General features: G+C 37.9%; 1 protein-coding gene across 1 annotated transcript in view; it reads right to left on the bottom strand.

The window, feature by feature from the left end:
* ADARB2 (adenosine deaminase RNA specific B2 (inactive)) overlaps positions 1 to 20362 on the bottom strand; it is a 495819-nt gene that overhangs the window by 182621 nt on the left and 292836 nt on the right. The window contains exon 3 of the mRNA XM_063452650.1: positions 1887 to 1973. Within this exon, the coding sequence (XP_063308720.1) occupies positions 1887 to 1973 (87 nt within the window). The remainder of the gene's footprint in view (positions 1 to 1886; positions 1974 to 20362) is intronic.

Here is a 20362-nt window from a genome sequence, read left to right as displayed (position 1 = left end):
CATAGTCTTCATGTGGGTGGGTAATTAAAATTAGCATCACCCACCCATTAGAGTGTTGCAAGTGTCGCCACCAGTTAGTTTTTTTATGTACTCAATCTTTATATTTTACAATGTTACAAAGTAAGCATTGTAGCTTTATTTAGAAAAACATATTCCTGGAATTAAAATATTTAATATACACTACATTATTATAGCAATACAGAACTTCAGATACATACACTAGGGGCAGCCGGTAACTTTCTGTCGCTACTGGGAAAATGTTGCACTTGGTAAACAGCTCACACTTGCTACTTGTAGTGACTGTTACAATGTAGCGGCAAGGTAATGAACAATACCTATGTTTTTTATTTTTATTTTTTTTAAATATTACAGAACGTTAAGTTTCTTCCCACCCATAAAAATGTTTTCTTAATAAAAGATTCAAAATAGGCAAATTGGGGAAAAAAAACTCCTCTTGGGTCAAACATGAGCCATATTTGGTCTAGGTTATTTAAGTTAGTGTATTACCCACCCACAGTTCACTGCTTAGTAAATAAACCTAAAGGAGAATTACTTATAAAACATTTTTTATATAGAGCTGACTAATCTGTCTTTGAATAAAAAAATAAAAAATAAATAACCTGTCTAAAAACTATTCTGAAAGAAAATCACCAGGTAGATTAATTGGAGTTGTTCTGTAAATGTGAGTACTGTATATAAAAGTACATTTTGTGACCTGTTTTTGTAGCGCTTAAAGCTTTCTTCAAGAGTAAAGATAGTTTTTTCTACAAATTGAGTCTATCTGGTAAGTCTAGAAGATGATGATAGGGGAAGTTGACGTCCACTGCTGGGGGTCTGTTCCAAATATAGAAAAAAATGTATGAAAAACATATAACACACAGAAGAGCTGAAGAGACAGGTTAGATAGAGGATTGTGTAGCCTTCAGCAACAAATAAGCAAGGGTATTGCAAGATATTGCAAGAAACCGAGGTGGAGAAGTCAGACTAGGAATAAAGTGAAATACAAGGAGAACGTGGAGGTTATCAGAAGGACAGAATGACTATATAGGCTAGTGGTGATAAATTCAGTGGTAACATATACATTTATATATACTCCAAAACAGTTTGTTTAACCATTTTATCATACCATTTGATAAATATAGTAATTTTTGGAAATATCATGAACAGAAACAACAGCTTAATTCAACCACATTTTTATTTCTTGCTCAGCTTTTAAAATAATTACATATAAGCCAAACTAACCCAATTCCTACTGGAGATAAAAGATACATCTGACCACTCAGTAGCTAAGAGGAACGTTGTTTTGAGAATCCTTTGACAAGCGGTTGTGAGTATAATGTGCATCAATACTAGCTATGGGTTGTTCTTTTTATTATACAGTCATTTTAAAACTATTTGGTTCAAAAGCTGGAGACTTGTTTGCCTCGGTGGAGTTAAGTTGCATTCATCATGGTCAAAACCTGCATGTTTAATTAGTTCCATGGCAACGACGATATCAACTGTTAACCAAGTATCTTCTAAATACCCATTGTCCTGTTATGAGAAAAAACATCAACCCACTTTCTATAACTGAAGAACAGTGACTTAGTTTGGAGGAATACTCTTACAAATCCTGAATATGTAGTTAGCAGGCCTCTCGTGCTGTCTATGTAATTACTACCTAAATCTCTGGTCTAGAGAATCAAAATTACATAACATCTAGCTTATTGACACATTGATTGCTGGCTTCGTAACACCATATAGCTTGTTGAAATCTCGATTGCTAACTTTGGCTATTGGACAGTTAGACTTACAAATGACCAGGTCAACACTTGCAGAGAATTTAAGAATTCTCTCAATTCAGTTCAAGCACATTTCTGTGAATATAAGCATGTCAACGAACTCACTCAGATTATCTTCATCATCGACGCTGCTCGCTCCTGGATTTATATACTTGAAGGGGACGATCAGCGTTGAGAGCATGCTAATTTTTTCTGAAAGAAAAAGAAAAACATATTTTTAAATTAAATCTTTATCTCAAACCACTGTTTTGATGGTCTACGGCTAGGCAAAGTGGCAAATTACTACTCTCATCTCGTGATGCTAATCCACCCTTCTTGGTTCTTTCAGGATTATTGTAGCACAAGAGCATTGCGGGACTGGCAGAACAGCCATATGTGTTTTACCCAACTCTAATTGTCTCCTAATGGGCAATTATGTTAATCGTATATTTCTTGCATGCCCTGCACAGATATCTTAGGTACTATGCAAAGTCGTTTTAAGCACACATTGTATACATATCGAGGGCACATTATTAAAATACCTTTTTACCATATGTAGTTGATAAAAAACATAACTGCAGCATTTTCTTCTTAAATACATTAGCTGAGCGGTGCATAAAGAATATATTTTAGTGATACTGGTTCTTTCAATCTGCTGCCCAAATGACTTAATGATGCAGAAAAAGAAGTTCTTTGCCCAGGGAGTGCATTTGAGTGCTACAAGGAGAGATAAATTTAGGACACTTCAGTCATACAGAGGATTGGTTAAGGTCAAATAATGAATAATGAAGCTTCATGCTAGGAACTTTGTCACCGGCACAGCTCTGACTCCAATCCCATAAACTGCTATTTTGCAATGGAATTGATTCTAACATGGCTACCTGATTCACAATACCTAGAGGTATAGTGAATTGCAGAGTCACAAAGGATTGGGTGGAAAAAGATGTTTTCGGTTTTCCCCACCATTTCCACACTTTTTGGTTTATTCGCTAAGTATTTTTTTGCACTTGATTGTATCACTTGGTCACTTTGTTAATACACTATATAGTGTATAAAGTTTTCAAAAGTTTTTGTATGAGTATATGCACATCAATGTATGCACAAATCCCTTAAAGGCACAGCGCACTTTTTTCTTTTCTATTAGTGTACAGAGTGTTTTCTTGAGCTATTTTACACTTAACTAGTGCTGCTTGCCTTTTATATTTTTGTAATTATTCACTAGCGTCTTCAATTAATTGATATTTTTTGCACATAATACAGAGAACATACAAACAAAAGATAATCATAGATTGTATTTTTTGCCAGGATTTCTTTTCTTTAGGTGTGGAATTTTTGAACTCCCTACCAGTGTTAATTTTGGCAGCAAATTTCAATTTAGTTTTAGTCATAGTCTTTTGACTAAAAAGCCATTTTAGTTTTAGTCGTATTTTAGTCGTCTGAAATGTTTTAGTTTTAGTCTAGTTGTAGTCGACTAAATCTCAAAAATTGTAGTCGACTAAAATTTGACTAAAATTGTTAATCGACAAAATTAACATTGCTCCCTACCACCTCCCGTTTGTTTTAGTCAAACTAATATTTTAGTAACAGTCTTAGAGTTTAAGTGTTAGAGATAAGGTGGATATTTTGCTTCTTTGAACTGTGTGATAATAAAGATGTAAGAGGCCCAGTGATAACCGGAATAATGCACACCTTAATCTCTTGTTGCCTCACATAATCTAGGAGAGGGATAGGAAACCTTCAGCACTCCAGAAGTTGTGAGCTACATCTTCATGATGCTCTTACAGACACTATGTTGGTAAAGCATCATGGGAGATGTACTTCACAGCATCTGGAGTGCCAAAGGTTGCCTACCCTTGATCTAGGATATGAAGGTAGAGATAAGAGGTCCCGTGACTACAGATATATTTACTCCTCTCACTTGGTGCTGCATTAAACAGTTACTCCATGCACCGTGACCACTTCAGCAGTTTGAAGTGGTTATGGTGTGGAGTCTGCATGTTCTATGCTCCTCTACCAAAACACTGCATAAATAGAGTTTAACCCCTTAACTGTTGGAGGTCTAACTCTACCTCCGGCAGCAATTTTGCGGGTTTGGTACAGGGATTGCAAGGAAGGGAATGCAGACTGCCCAGAGTAAGGGGTTGGATTAATAGTGAAACATATGTTTAATTTAGGGGACAGATGAAACAGGGATTTAGGGATGGTAATGACAAGAAGGAGTGAAGGAACAACTAGCTATTTCCCTCCCACCCACCCTGTTTTGTTTAATGATGATTGCAGATGGTTTGTGTTCTTGCGTCTTGCTGTTTCTGTTCTTTGTTTTGTCACAGCGAGCGGGATACCTGGCCAGCACGTTTGAAGACAAGTGCCAATTTGGATTGGGGAGTCGCAGCCTGCTTGGGCTGAAGGTGGAAGGCAGGCTGTTTGGGACTCGGGAAAAGAAGGGTATATCTGTCTGGTGGGATAACCACCCCCAAAAGTTGACAGTTGGAAGTTCAAGGCTGGTTTTGGAATTTTAATAAAGCTGTGGCCTTTGCCCTTATCTATTATACATGTGTTGTGTGTTTATTGGGCGACGGGAAGGGTAATAAAATGGGTCAGCAGTCATGGCTTTGTCACAGCCAGCAGGCAAGGAGGTGCTCAGCAGGGTCCAGGTAAGAGGGCAAACTATTGTAGAATGGCTTACCTCATTACTGAGGGTAATCCTACTATTAATACTACTACAGAGAGCTGCAGGGATTATGACACTTGCAGAAACCCTTTAGAAGCAGTGGTGAAGAAATATCAGGTGAAATTGCACATGCAACACATGGAGCAGGCTAGAGGGCTGTTAAATTGTGCATTGTTCTCCCATTCTCTTACTACCCGGCAACATTCCAGAAAACAGCGCAATTTGGTTATAAATATGTTGTTCTATTCTGCTATTTTATTATTTTACTCTACTAAATAAACAAATATATATATTTTTTTAATATATATATATATATATATATATATATATATATATATATATATATATACATATATATATATATTAAAAATAATCAGCATGACTTATTATAAGCTGTTCAATTGCCCATTAAACTATTGACCAGCAAATGTCTGCGTTTATACATAGGACATATTTTCACTTCCTTCCAATTAATTGATTGGAAAGTTTACAAATATTTATTTTAGATCATATATTGTTTAACTGCACAAGGACATCACAGCCACTGTATTATTTAAAAACAAAACATATATAACGGAATTCTAATGTCACTTTTATAATTCAGGAATAAAAAAATCTTGTAGAACATTATACACAACACGACTAATCTGGGAAAACTTTGAGTATAAATGAAAGAGCATCGCAAGCTTGCTCTTGAGTTCTGGGATTTGAAAACAGAAACTTTATTGTTCAAACCATTTGTCAAGTTTTATTAACAAAACCAATAAAAACTGACAATAAATAGATATAACACACATTAAATACCTGGAAAGCATAAATGTAATAGCTTTTAAATTAGGTGCTACAATGTGCCCTCAAATCGAAATCTTACAATGCATTATTATCATCACAGATTACTAAGTGATTTATATTTGACTTCCAAGAAACAAGGCTGAAGGGAATTGTTTTCAGAAGCCATATATATATTGGTGTATTATGAGAGAGGACCATTTTCCTGCAGCAAGTGATTTTCTGCATGTCTGCAGGGGTGACATGATAGATAATGTGCAATCGTCTACTAACAAGCAGCCTTCTACGAATTCATTATACCAGATTTATGGCTCTATTACTGAGCTTCATTTGTGTACCAATAAATACGTTGTCAGGGAATTTCAGTGAAAGGGGTAACACGTGATCTAATCCACACATTCCAGTAAGATTTTGTTTTTGTAAAAAGCACCAAGCACCATAACCACTACAGTTGGCTGAAATGGCTATAGTACAAGGATTGCCCTGGTGCCATTCCCAGTCCCTTTGGTTGCAAGGAATCAAACTGTTTTAAAATGGCTTGACTTCGTACCAGAGTTCCACAAGGTGCCGCTCCCAGCATCCAGTACTTCAAACAGAGTACTCAAAGCTCTCTATCTGAGCTAAGCCAGTCAGTGCAGGGCTTAGATCATCATCTCTCCATATGAAGTAGAAGGCTGGGAACGAGAACTACCGGAACCCAGGAAAAAAGGCAAACCATTCCAAAATGAAGGAATAGAAAGGTACAAGGCCCCTGCTAACACAATAAACATAACCATTATGGTAATGGTGCTTGGAGTGTTCCTCAATCAAAAATTATAATTTTTTTTAAATAGTTAAAAATATTAAAATAAATATATAAAAAAAAATGAGAGTAAATTTCATCATCCACTCTTTCAGGAAAATTGGATTCACAAAATAAAGATATTTCTTTTACTCGAAAAGAAGTGCAATTATGTTTTATTTAAAAGGGGTGAAGTTGGGCATTGGGCATCTAAAAGAATTTAGGGGCATTAAAAGGAAGAGGCTAAATTAGTTGTGCCTGATCGCTGCCTTTTGGGTTTTGGTGGAGTTACTATGGCTATAAATTAGAAATTTCATGAATGCAAAATGTAAACTCTAAGTGGTGGTCAGTACCAGTGGAGTCAGATTGAGTGTAAATGCAGTGGGGGTCACAGAAACCTGTTGGAGTTCTGCAGGTGCAAATATCTTTGGGCATGAATGATGCTTAAAGGACCACTATAGGCACCCAGACAACTTCAGCTCAATTAAAACCAGAGGGGTTTTAACCCTGCAGCTGAAAACATAGCAGTTTCAGAGAAATTGTTATGTTTCACTGAGGGTTAATCCAGCCTCCAGTGGCTGTCTCCCTGACAGCCACTCGAGGCCGCTTCTGCGATTCTCACTGTGAAAATCACAGTGAGAAGACGCTGGACGTCCATAGGAAAGCATTGAGTAATGCTTTCCTATGGGTGTTTTGAATGTGCGCGCGGCTCTTGCCGCGCATGCGCATTTGGCGCTGACGCTGGCAGGAGAAGGAGAGGTCACCAGCACTGTGGGAGCCTGGCGCTGGAAAGGTAAGTGGCTTCAGCCCAGCGGGAGGGGGGCCATGAGGGTGGGGGGGGGACCTAATGACCCTATAATGCCAGGAAAACGAGGTCCTTTAACATATTCTTTTTTTTCTTTTTTTTTTTAAGTATAGAAACAGGTCCACGCTAAGCTAATATAAGTGCATAATCTGACATATAATCAGAAAGAACTCAGGAAGAGTGATTTACTAACAATTAATTGTCAGGGATGCACAAGGAAGATTTTGAAGTGTTTAATGTATGCCACAAAGTAAGGTTTATTAGCTGAGAATCCATATTGTGTCCGTACTTTAGGGATTTCTTGTTAGGTGAAAGTGATCTGAGTCACCGGATGGGTGCATATTAATAGTTATAAGCAATTATTCACAGATATCATGAAAAGAAGGATGGCTGATTAATACGATAAAACACTCTGCTGGATGAGAGATTAGCTGCTGTAAAGAACTTGATGAGAATACAAATAGAAGGGAGCCGTATGTCTTATTCCTTAGTAATAACATAATCTGGAGATTTAGTAAAGTGACAAGTTTAATCCAAGTAACACCAGTCTGTTTAATATAGGTTGAGTTTATTGCTAGCTGAAATTGCATGAATAGCTATCACGATTCATGATTGGAAGTTGTGTGATGTAAATGGTGCGATGTGTGAAGTGTAAATTAAGGAAATCATATTTAGACCTAGCATTTTGAAAAGAAGATGATTTAAAGGGAGACTAAAGGCAGACCCTTTCACCCCCTTCACCTAGCACAATGTTTTCCTGTGGTTTCACAGAGTTTAACTCCGTGAAATGAAGCGGTTTTGGTGTACAGATCATGCCCCTGCGGTCTAACTGCTCAATTCATTGCCATTTAGAAGTTAAATAACTTTTTCTTCTGTTTATGCAGCTCTAGTCACACATCACCTGGTTGTGACTGACACAACCTGCATGAACAAAAATGTTTTCTTTTCAATTAGATGTTAACTTACTTTAGACGTTTTTTTATCTCCTGCTCTGTAAATTGAACTTTAATCTCACACAACAGGCTGCCGCAGGGTCTAGAAGGCTATTAACAGAGTAGGAGATAAGAAATTCTAAATTAAACAGACGGTACAATAATTTTTAATTTTAAACAATAGATGGTTCCTTACAGGAAGTGTTTTGGAAGGTTGTGCAAATCACATTCAGGAAGGTGTGAATAGAGCTGCAGAAAGAAAGTGATTACACTCCTAAATAGCAGAGAATTGAGCAGTGAGACTGCAGGGGCATGATCTATACACCAAAACTGCTACATTAAGCTAAAGTTTGGTGACTATAGTGTCTGTTTAGTGTCTCCAGAATCTAGACTAGATATTGTCTCCCCTTAATATGTGCTTCCCGCTTATATAACTTTTATTTTGCATGCCTTTTAGGTTTATGGATAGGGTTAAATTAGGGTTCCTTTGAACTTAGGGCAACATTATAACATAAATAAACATATAAATTCTGGTTTGCCAAAAGTGCTGCAGCTGCAGCAATTAATTCAACTCCAGTCCTGATAGTGATTTGATGGTAGAGTAGCTTGGAAGATAAAACACAGCTTTTGTTTCTCTCTCAGCTTCTCTTATATCATTATTGGGGAAGGCTCAGCTAAATTGGTGGGAGCAGCGAACAACAACTTCTGATTGAGACGTAAAACTAATCTCATGCTGACTGGGCACGTTTGCTCCAATTCTGCCTCTATATAAGCAGCCCCTTATACTGCACAGTATCACTCTACCTGTGCAATTCATAAAATAATATATATGCAATATATAGGCAATACCACTCATCAAATCATTTGTCCATTGTAATAGCTGACAGATCATATAAAATATTCATTTAGATTAGATGATTATTAAGAAGATTATTTTTCTCATATTTAAACATATATACAATCTAAAACTTCTAAAAAAAAAAACTCAGAGCATACGAAAAACACTGAATTAAATAAATAAAACAGACAAAACCACCAACTATTTAGAATTTTTGTTAGGATGCACTATTAATAATTATGTCGGAAATTTATAATTTTGAATGAACAACAATGATTAGGCAGATGGCCATCGAAGATTTGCCAAACTAGAATTAGCTACGTGGTACAGAATCGATTTGCATTTTATATTCTAATTACTATTCACTAGCTTAAAATTCTTTGGAACTGTTGAAAATTAATATATTGCCAGTTTCACAATAGAACTGTGATAATTGCTCATCATAGCTGACACCTAGGAAGAAATATATTCAGTGGGGACGAGGATGTTGTAGATTCCTAAACTCCGTCAAGCTTTTTCTAATGCAAGCAATGTTTTTTTTGTAAAAACTATTCAACATTTTCCCATTCAAGCGGGGTTTAGAGAGATGGCTGGGCCTTGTTCAATGATGACTAACACTGATACTGCCCCTGTTTGTGAAGTGCTTTTCTCATAATATTCAACCAGCCTTTAGCTAAGGTTAGTGCGGCAGATAATTAACAGCTTACTTGAACCGGAAAATAGTGTTTTAATAAAACAATGGCTTTGGTTAGATCATCCCTTTAAGGCATGGTCTTCCTTGCACCAAAATACAAAATAATAAAGAAATAAAGAAAAACGTGCCTGCAATCCCTCTCCAAGGATAAGTTCTCCGTGCAGCTCGATCCTCCTCTCAGGGGACGGGATGTTTCCAAGGGTGGGCTGGGGAAGGACTTGGGTAGCACAGAGAGTGCTCTGCAAGCCAATGACAGATGCCATATATGCATAAGTTTAGCATTAGCCGGCTGAGAACTTCTGCTCAATGCAGGATGACACAACCAGAGGTAGAGTCACACTTAGCACGGGCTATACTCTGTATGTGCAATGTTTATAGTAAACAGCTGCACATATAGACTCCAAGCACTCTTGAGCACTTCAAACCAGTGAAGCAGTCATGGTGCTTGGAGTAACCCTTTAGACTTAGAACACAACTACCCGATGCTGACCAGGAGTGTAACTACCTCAAGTATATCTGACTAGGCTGTTCTGAGACAGCCCTAATATTAAAGGTACCTTTGCATGAAACAAAACAAAAGTCATAACCCCAAACCAAACCCTATTTCTAACCAAAACCTTTTTGTTTTAAATAACCTGTACTAGTAAAGATGCATAACATTGAAGTTTATACTAGTAAGAAATAATTCCATCTTAAAATATTTTTTTTAAATGTGTATCACTAGTTAATGTTATTGAATTAAAATATTACATACACTGTATCCTCTGTGTCCATAATACCTAATGCATACATTTATGTAAATAACCTCTTTTCATTTCCTGTGCCATTGTACCTTACAAGTAACCAGTTCTCCTTGTTCGGAAAAGCCATTTAATCAACCAAGCCATGCGGAGAATGAAGTGTCTGCATTTGTTGATGAATCTTAACATTCTATGAAAGTACGGGGCATCTAAAAAAAACATACTGAGCTTATTTTAGCATTATAAATGATGTGTGACCTTTGCTAGGATAAAAAAAATGCTTCAGACTAAAGAGAACATAGAGCATGCAGAATGAAAAAACAGGAAATGCAAAAATGTATTTTACTAGCCGGTACAGCTCTGAGTTTTACACCCTCTATAACTGTTCCTGCAGGTCTGCTATTAAGGCTGTCTGGACTACAGAGGACATGGGCCAAGACACTAAATCTTAAAAAGGCACATTATAAGTGCTGAAAACAGGCGCCCCCTATACAACATGTGCCGTAGCAGGTGCCTACTGTGTCTCATGGGAAGTCCGGCGCCGGTGACAATCTTGGGAAATTCAAGAGTCTCCTGCAATATGTGGGTCATCTGCTAATTCTGCATTTCGGGGGTTGTAGAGACATTTGGAAACCTCACAACCCTCAGTCTGTTTTATTCTGTATCTGTCTCTTCTATGGGGCATTATTTTTCCATAACACACGCCTCACCATTATACATCCTCTCCCTCGATTGGAAAATTCAATAAAAAGCACATTACGATATTAGCTTCAAATGCTAAATTGCTACATTACCAATGTTAAAATAAAAAGAAAATTATATTTAATAAACTGCTACAAAAGCATCTTGTTTGATTTATTTTTCTTCCATTGATCTGTTACATTATGTGGTCTTGTTGAAAGAAATATGCTAGAATTTTATTACATCTTTTAACAATATAAATTTATAATGACAGCGCTTAGCAGCTGTAGTTCATACTTACAACATAATGGACCACTAAGCTCCCTTTCAAATAAAAAGGCTATATTCCAAAATGAAAAACCCATTACATTGTGAAATATTAGGTTTTTTTTAAACTTAGTTCCAAAAAACAGCAAAGTAAGTAATAGTGTAGAAGGTGTCGACTAGACATTGTATAAGAAAAAGCCTGTACGTTATGTGTATTACTTTCTATTAAGGCTTACTAAAAATCAATTCAAAATCTAGTTGAGCCTAGTCAAATTAGATCAAAAAGTGTTTAATTTAGTTTGAACAATATTCTATTTCTCCTGACGCCTAGACCAGAGAAAATAAAAAAAATACAATACTTTAAATTATTATAGCTTTATGTTCTAGCTTTGTAAGGATAACGCCATAAAAATGAATTTTCTGAGCGATCTGCTTCTATTCTGTATAGAAAACACAGATTACAAAAGAATTTGATTTTATGAGACTGTTTTCGAGCTCACAGAAATGAGTGCTGTATAATCCCATTCAATCCAGTTTTTATTCTGCCTGTTCTAACTTATATATCTTTGAAAACTGAAAATAAAAATCAGTATTCCCTCCCGGAGCTGCACAAATTCTATTTACAGCACATTTATTGTTTTGCAATCTGGTCAGTGGATTTCTCTACAGCCTGACTTGTTATAATACAATTGTTTGGATGCTACCTTTACTTAAAGAGAAAATGAAGTTCTGCGTGTGTATTGCGTTTGGCCTGCATGGGGAGCAGGGATCGTCGTCTGAATGGTTTACACAAATCAAAGTCTGATTTTTTTGTTTGATTTTTGGTTTTCATCACGAACAAGGACTGTGGAGTGTGTTATGATGTTTAAATTTATAACTCCCTCAGGATATTTTAAACACTTTGCTACAAATCCAGTGTAGCTGCTTTTATTTCTTGGTGTCCGTAATCAGGGGCATACTCTTTCATGTTCATGTCATGGTAGCCCGTTAGACTGGTCTAGACTAAGTATTATATTGATGTAATATTCAACACATTGCTTTTGGAGTCATGCTACCACTGAAGACATCTTGATAATGCGATCTTGCCAATTTAAATGTATCAAGCCCTGGATAGAGGCAGATATACTACCTTAAGGAGATATACAGAGCACAGAGCTACAGTTCTACCAGCAGCACACATCGCTCTACTCTCAACATTCCATTATCAAGATTGACTTTTTTTTTAGTAATTCACTAGAGCAGTGGTAGACAACCTTGTGCACTCCAGATGTTCTGGACTACACCCCCCTTGATGCTTTGCCAGCAGTATGGCTGGTAAAGCATTATCATAGATGTAGTCCACACCATCTTGATTGCCTTTACCTGCACCTAGCCTGTGTTAGTTATCCTTTTTGTTATCAAACAGTATGTTGTATATACACATTTTAGGCAGTGGGGTGAGTTGGAAACTGACCTGAATCATCTGGCTTAAGGTGGAAGGAGTTCCAACCAACAATAGGGGTGAACTAGTTAAGATATGATTTTTTAAGAGGCCATTGGTGTGGAGAGTGTTGAGGGGACAAAACGGGAAACTGAAAGATGCCTACTAGCAGCTAGTTCCAATGGTATTGCTCCTGCACCTACCTCTCACCCCGCATGAGATCACGATTGGTGCTGCTTTGTATATTCCTTATGATACCAATAACTCTTTTGCATTAGAACAGTGGAATTAGTCACACTGCTTATATAGTCTTCAACCAAAGCATGAGGCACTCCGCTAACGAAATAATTACATAAAATACAGCGCATGCACTGTCTGAGACAGAGACCAACAGCCTGTAGGATTGTTCTTGTGGTCTCTCCTGCTTCTATATTCATAGTATGTGTAGAGAATTGATTGATAGGTGAATGTAGGGATCATATATTTTGTATCGATTTCTAAAAATGTGTAATAAAAGTGCACGTACTATAAGTTCATGTTAAAATCATGGTGACATCAATTACAAAAAAATCCACACCCTAAAATAAATACACAACAAAAAGGTGAATTGCATGCTTTTCATTGTATGTTTTGTATCGATTTACTGCAAAGTGGGGTTTCATTGTCTTATGGACATTTGGGAAAGTGTGCAATAATTGGAGCTTCATGTTAGTTTCCACCATTACTCTTATTTTCTCAAGCAGTTCTCAATAGCAATTGCTGTGGGAAAAGGTATCTCCTTGGGCGTCTCCTGGAATTGTCCATGGACCTCTGTTTTGCACTTATGGACATGTTGAAGATGAGGAGAATCCCCAAGAAGAAAATGGTGGAGCCAACGAGGGTAATGTCTATGTATATCTCCTTTTAGCAGTACAAGTGACATGTTACCTTGGGGAGTCATTGCAAAATATGACATTGCCACTTTGTGCAAATTTATGTGTGCCACACTAGATACAATCAGCATTAAAGGACCACTCTAGGCACCCAGACCACTTCAGCTTAATGAAGTGGTCTGGGTGCCAGGTCCTTCTAGGGTTAACCCACTTTTTCAGAAACATAGCAGTTTCAGAGAAACTGCTATGTTTATGAATGGGTTAAGCCTTCCCCCTATGTCCTCTAGTGGCTGTCTCATTGACAGCCGCTAGAGGCGCTTGCGTGCTTCTCACTGTGATTTTCACAGTGAGAGCACGCCAGCGTCCATAGGAAAGCATTGTAAATGCTTTCCTATGTGACCGGCTGAATGCGCGCGCAGCTCTTGCCGCGCGTGCGCATTCAGCCGACGGGGAGGAGAAGAGGAGGATCGGAGGAGGAGAGCAGGAGGAGATCTCTCCGCCCAGCGCTGAAAAAAGGTAAGTTTTTACCCCTTTCCCCTTTCCAGAGCCGGGCGGGAGGGGGACCCTGAGGGTGGGGGCACCCTCAGGGCACTCTAGTGCCAGGAAAACGAGTATGCTTTCCTGGCACTAGAGTGGTCCTTTAATTAGTGGCAATGTGTCAGAAAGCTAATGCCAAAGCTTGTTCAAATAACATGGCAGCAGGTAAAAGACCTAAGTGATATACATTAAAAATGATTAACTGCACATATCCTGCATAACATTTACTATTACATCACCTGATCCACTTTATGCTCCCCCCAAGAAAAGAGATGGGATGTGAAAAGATGGATTAGGATTTTGAGAGAGGTATATGTTGCGTCCTTCAGATTCCTCTGCCTCCTCCTCTGGCTCAAGTTCAATGTGTAAGCCTTGGATTTGATGCTTAGTATCAGCTACCTCAGACTATCAATGGATTTCCAACGATACAAACACAATAGAAAGGTATGAGTGCTGTCTAGAGCATTTTTGGATAAGCGGTTTTGATTGATATTAAGTTGTTATGGTGCCTGGTGTGTTCCTTTAAGATAAAAATATAACGTAAACGTGTTTCTAACTAATATTTTTACATGTGTTGTAAACCAATACTGGCAATATGAATTCTTGCTTACAAATGTGTAGATTTTTATGTGACAGGTTAAACAATAACTAGAGGAAAAATAACATATTTAGCTTTTAAAATAAATATTTGTTTTAGTGTGGGATAAAAAACAAACAAAAAAAACACTATATTTTTCCCAAGCACAGTTGCTTAAAAGGTTTTTTGTTTTTTTTTGCACATCTCTATGTTCTACACTGCACAATTTAAACTCTGATGCCATTGCGTCCGAGTTCTAAGAACAGAACTATAATTTGATATATATTTTTATAGAGTGCTTCTTTGTCTGTCTTGCCTACTGGAAAAAAAGTTAATAAAAAAAAGTGTTCTAGTGCAATATCTGACATTCATTTGAAAGAACAGAGGTTTAAATGTGTTTTGGGTTTTTTTTTTGGTACTTAAAAGGAATATTCCAGAGAAGAATTTCCCTTGTTTTTTACATGTTGGATAGATAATTAGAAGAAATATGCACTGCTGTTTTTTCAATAGGAGATATATTTCTGGCGCTCAAACGCCACCCCATTTGGAATAGTTTTGTTCCCACGCTCAGGAGGTCAAACAGTTGTTTAGTGTAACAATGTACTGCTTGCGTATTCCATCTACCTCCCTTACATGCAGGAGTTGTGCTGTAAGTGAATGTGTACCTGTACAACGCAGTTCCTTTCCTGGCTTCTAGCATTGTGCGCTGAACCGGGGCGGACATAAAGCTTAGTGCATGCGCAGTCAGCACAGCTCCTAATGGTTTAGATAGTTACTTGCATGAAATGAGCAGGCAGAGTTTGCTCTTGTTATATAAATACTTGGACAGCTGAATTGGGAAGTGATGTCTGCCATAAAGCAAAATATATTTGTTGACAAAGCTTAAAGGAAGTACCTGGAGACCATAACAACTTAAATTTCAATTCAGTTATGTGTCAGAAGGTATGACCTTAAGGGTTTCGAAAATAACTTAACCCCAAAACTGCAAAGACAGCACTCAACCACACTGTCTCTCTGATTACGGCGATGGTCCAGCGTAAGAGCGTTCCTCTCCCAGTCTGTTGGCGGTACCCAGTCCAAGGCCTCGGCATTAAACCTTGGACCATCCATGGAAGGAGAGGGATAGAGCATATGGACGCTGTCTTCGCAATTTTGGGTTTAAACCATTCATTTAAAAAGGTTAACCCCCTTAAGGAAAGAAGGTGTCTCCTGGCATTATAAAACTCTTCAAAAAGTGACATTTTATGGTGCTGAAGTATTCCTTATGCAAAGGATAAAACGTTATTACTTTTTATTACATTAATTGTAGTAATGGGTACAGAGATCCATGGGAGGTTTGGTGGGATATCTCCTATAGTGAATGGTGTGTATCACAGAAACACAATGCCCCATCTTTATTATTTGAGTATTCTGCTTACAGTCACCAGAACTGTGACTGTCCTCTCTCTACTCTTTAAATTAAACAGAAAAATATGACTTCTGGATTTCCTTGTATTTTTTTTAGCATGTCAAAACTCTTGGTTTTTTTTTTGTTTTTTTAGAAAAGGTATGGAGATGCTTTAAAATTGCAATGTTATTTTATCTCCCCTGTGAATAAATATAATTATATGTAATTAATGTTGCTTGTAGCATCTTTCTTCTAAAACGTATGTGTGTTCACTGGGAATATTGTGTATATTCATATTGGTAACATTAACAGGATACGTGTTTTCACTGGGAATATCATGTATATTCATATTCCTGATATTAACCCGGTAAGGACATTATCTGCTTGTCCTACATAAAGTGGGCTTAAACATCTGTAGGGTGGCATGGAACACTCTGTAGATTTGTTGTGAGAAGGGTTAAATTCTTACTCACACAGGAGCCCCAGATATCAATAGGTTCCATTTTTAGTGGCCCTAGACTTTTAGATACACTGTTTGCAGCACTGGAAGTAGCTCTTTAACCCCTTAAGGAACAAACTTCTGGAATAAAAGGGAATCATGACATGTCACACATGTCATGTGTCCTTAAAGGGTTAAAAAGGCATTTAAATCCCTACTTAGAGGTTGCGGTGTGAGCAGGGTTAAATCACTGTTCTGAGAAATGTTAGATAACTTACTAATAATAATAATTTATACAACTAAAAGATAATTTAGAACAAGAGAGATATATTTAATTTACACGGACTGATATACTGGGAGTATTATTGCTGTGGAGCTCTGTTATACATTATATGTAATACCTTCAAGAAAAAAATGCTGTCAATTCGTAACATCATGCATGCTAATATAAACATGGCCACTAAATATTGCATAATGTGAATGTCGCTTCTCGTTAGCACTTGTCATGATGCTGAGCTCACAGACAAGTTGCTGGGTAATTTAGCATACTGATTTAAAGTTGGCCCTGTGATTCTTTCCCTCACATTTGCCAAAACCTTGGCATGAATATATACCTCCCAACAGTCCAGAGCTTGTCAGGACAGTCCTGAATTTGTCTCTTGTCCAGTTATCCCAGGTTTGTTCCTTGATGTTCCACATTAGACATTCTTTCTGCACACTTTGCCCATGGGCTCAGTGCCCTCAATGTGGGCAAAGTGTTTTAACAGCAGTGGCCATTCAGTCTGATGTGCATTCACCTTTTGTCAGGTAGGCCTGGCTCATTGGGCATCACCTGTGATGTACATTGCATCACTGGCATGCACCTATCAGCAAGCCCCTGTCTACCATCACTGTACTCTATCTTCTAAAGTTGTACGGTATGGGAATAATTAATCTACTATTGTGTACCTTCTACTTCCTTCCACCTGCACTCCTCCAAACTCATCACCAGCATGTAGCTCATCTTACCAACAATAGGAGGTGTGGATGGCGGGCAAAAGAATGGGCAAAATAATGGGCCACATGGAGCAACAAGAAAAGTTATCATGCCATAAAATAGGAGGCATCTTAACTGACTGACACTGAGGTCTGCCCATGATCAGTGTGCTTCTGTAGCTTCAAGTCCTGAAAATGACTCTGTACAGCACAAGCAGGCCTAGTGATACATATTGCTCACGCAGAGCTGATTAGCAACATATTTTTCTTGGTGTTCCCAGATGTCTGGGATGGCAGGGCAGGACCTTGGATTTGGGATGGTCCTATTGGATCTTGGAGTTATGAACACATTGCTTTCAGAGATTTTATCAATTTACTTCTTTTGTTTTAAATTAAAAGAACACTCTAGGTACTTTACATCTTATTGAAGTTGCTATAGTGCCTGCAGTCCTGCAACCCACCCTCCCCCAAATCCTACCCAAATCCCTTTAATTCACTAATGACAAGGCTTGGAAGCACAGCTTCAGGCCACACCTCCAAGCACTCCAACCTTACTTCCCGGCTCTCATACCATAACATACAGTGACATCATATGCCGTAACAGTGCCATCACAATTCAATACAATGGAGGAATCCATTCTATGGAGGATATTTAGATTTCTGTTTTTTACAGGGCAGGGGTCCTTACTAATAAGGGGCATCAGGGCTGTACCATTAGGAATAAAGATGTGCATTTCTAACACTACAGTGTTCCTTCAATAAGCAATGAATGCATTGCTTTGCAAAGCATGTATCCACTGTGAATGTCTCGTTCAGAACATGAAAATGATATCCTATTTATTCTGTTTTCAGGTACAGTAGTGAAATCTTTTTTTAGTTTTTTTTTGGCAGGTTTGAGCTGTAATTGATTTAAAATTCTGTGATCATAACACAATCTTTTAAAAGCTTCTACCTAGCAATGTTTACTGATGGGTAGAGGTGTGTCTTCAACTGAAGGTGAAATCACAAACTTCTATTTTCCCTCAAAATATTGAAATTAGAAGCAGCAACCCATAATTCAACCAGAGGTGACTGATGGGATTCACAAACAAGTTACACAGTCAAAAGACAGGCAGGGCATAGCACGTTTTATATCACCATATTTAACATGAAACTCAACATGAAAACAACAAAGTATTCATTGGTGGGAAATGCAATTTTTCCTTTAACTCTTATAATTATTATTAATCTTAGTTTCATGTGACCCATAGACACATATATTATTATTAGTAAAATGTCAATACACTATGCGTAGTTAAGGTACAGTGCACGTAGGCTTTTCTTTCCCTCTACAAATATATTTACCAGCTAAAATAAATTACAAGATTTTTTTTATCATACAGAGAAGCCATCAGGTTAATAAAGCCAGATGCTTTATGATAACAGGCGCATCATTTAAAAAAAATCGATCAAAGAGTATTTTTACTCGTTTCAAAGTACACATAAAGCAATCATTAAAAATAAGACAAGACCAAGCACACATTTGCATTAGAGTGAATGTACGTATAGATAGTGTGCATAAAAACAGGCTTACTGCTATCACTGTGGATCTTTATACCCTTCAAAAATAATTTCTGTATGTATACAGCACCAGCATAGACGCGAGGCAGACACAGGCGTGAGGATGCCCAGAACCAAACCACCCAACTGTCCAGATGCTGGTCAGTATTAATTTAATTGACTAACAATTTTCATTAAAAAAAACACTTGGCGGTAAGACGCATGTGGGCAGGAAGAGAGGACATGAGACACATGGGGGACTTGGGGATTGAGACTCATGGGGCACTCGAACACATGGCGGTGCTGTGGAAAGAAGACATTTGGGGCCTGAGAGAATAAGACACATGGAAGGATGGGGGTGGAGGGGGGGATATGAGCACATGCATGGACTGGGAGGGGGATGAGCACATAGAGGAACCGGGGGGAATGAGCACATTGAGGGGCTTGGGGAGAGTATTTGAGACACATGGGATTTGGGTGAAGGAGACATGTGAGGGAGATGAGATGCATGGAGGGGCTGGGGACACATACAAAGCACCATAGAGGGACTGGGGGAGAAAGGAACATGGTGCTGGGGAAGAGATGCTCACATGGGTCTGTGGAGAGAAAAAGACACAGAGGGACTAGGGACATACAAAGAGACACATAGGGGCTGGGGAAGGGGCAGAAGAGACAGATAGAGGTTTTTACTAAACCCATTGGATTTTAAACGTGTCGGCTAAAATCTACTGGAGATTTAGTCGGCTAAAACAATTCAGATGACAAAAATACAACTAAAACTAAAATAGCTTTTTAGTCATTAGACTATGACTAAAACTAAATTGAAATTTGCCGTCAAAATTAACACCGATGCTGGTGGGACAGTCCTGATTTTGGGATTCTGTAACACTGTACCCCAATCAGCAAAGAGGGAGAGGCATCATTAGATGTGCTTGCATTTATAAAGCTCTATTAGGGCATTTAGACCATGCTCGCACCACAAGAACATCACCATTTACAGAAGGACCCTATCATTTAAGGTGGGCCTGCCCAATCATCACAAACCACTCTTGGATTGTCCACCTCTATCCAAAATCCCATATCCCCAGCAATGGAAGGTATACGAGATATTATGGTGAAACTCAAAAAACATCTATATAAGCTGTGAATCTTGATTCTATTCTGATTTATGTGCATATGGTAAAAACATATTTCCAATATTTTCAAACTATATTGTATTGGAATACAGATCCTATGACTGCAATGCATAGCTAGATGGGCAGTAGAACACATTGTGTGTCTAAGGACATTCAAAAACTGTTTTCCTATTTTATTTTATCAAGGTAATTGATATTATAAGTGGATTTTCTACCCATTAGGATTAAGATTAGGTATCATAAATTTAACTGGACCTATAGAAGACTCAGCTTTGTAATCACTAAATCTCTATAATTCATATTTACAGTGGGCACATCATTTGATCACAGTGGCGGATCCAGAAGCTAATCTCGGGAGGGGCACTGGCAGATTATTTTAAGAAACAATCCAGGCACAATAACCACTACAGCTCTCTGTAGTGGTTTTGGTGCCAGGAGTTACTGTGGCGCCCTCCCAGAGTAAGTAGTCAAACTGTTTAAAAAAATGTTTGATAACTTACCCATGTCTGCCGGGATAGGGGT

Source organism: Pelobates fuscus, chromosome 4, assembly GCF_036172605.1.
Source record: "Pelobates fuscus isolate aPelFus1 chromosome 4, aPelFus1.pri, whole genome shotgun sequence".
Classification (NCBI taxonomy): domain Eukaryota; kingdom Metazoa; phylum Chordata; class Amphibia; order Anura; family Pelobatidae; genus Pelobates; species Pelobates fuscus.
The sequence above is the reverse complement of the archived record's forward strand: the minus strand, read 5'-3'. Positions and strand labels throughout refer to the sequence as shown.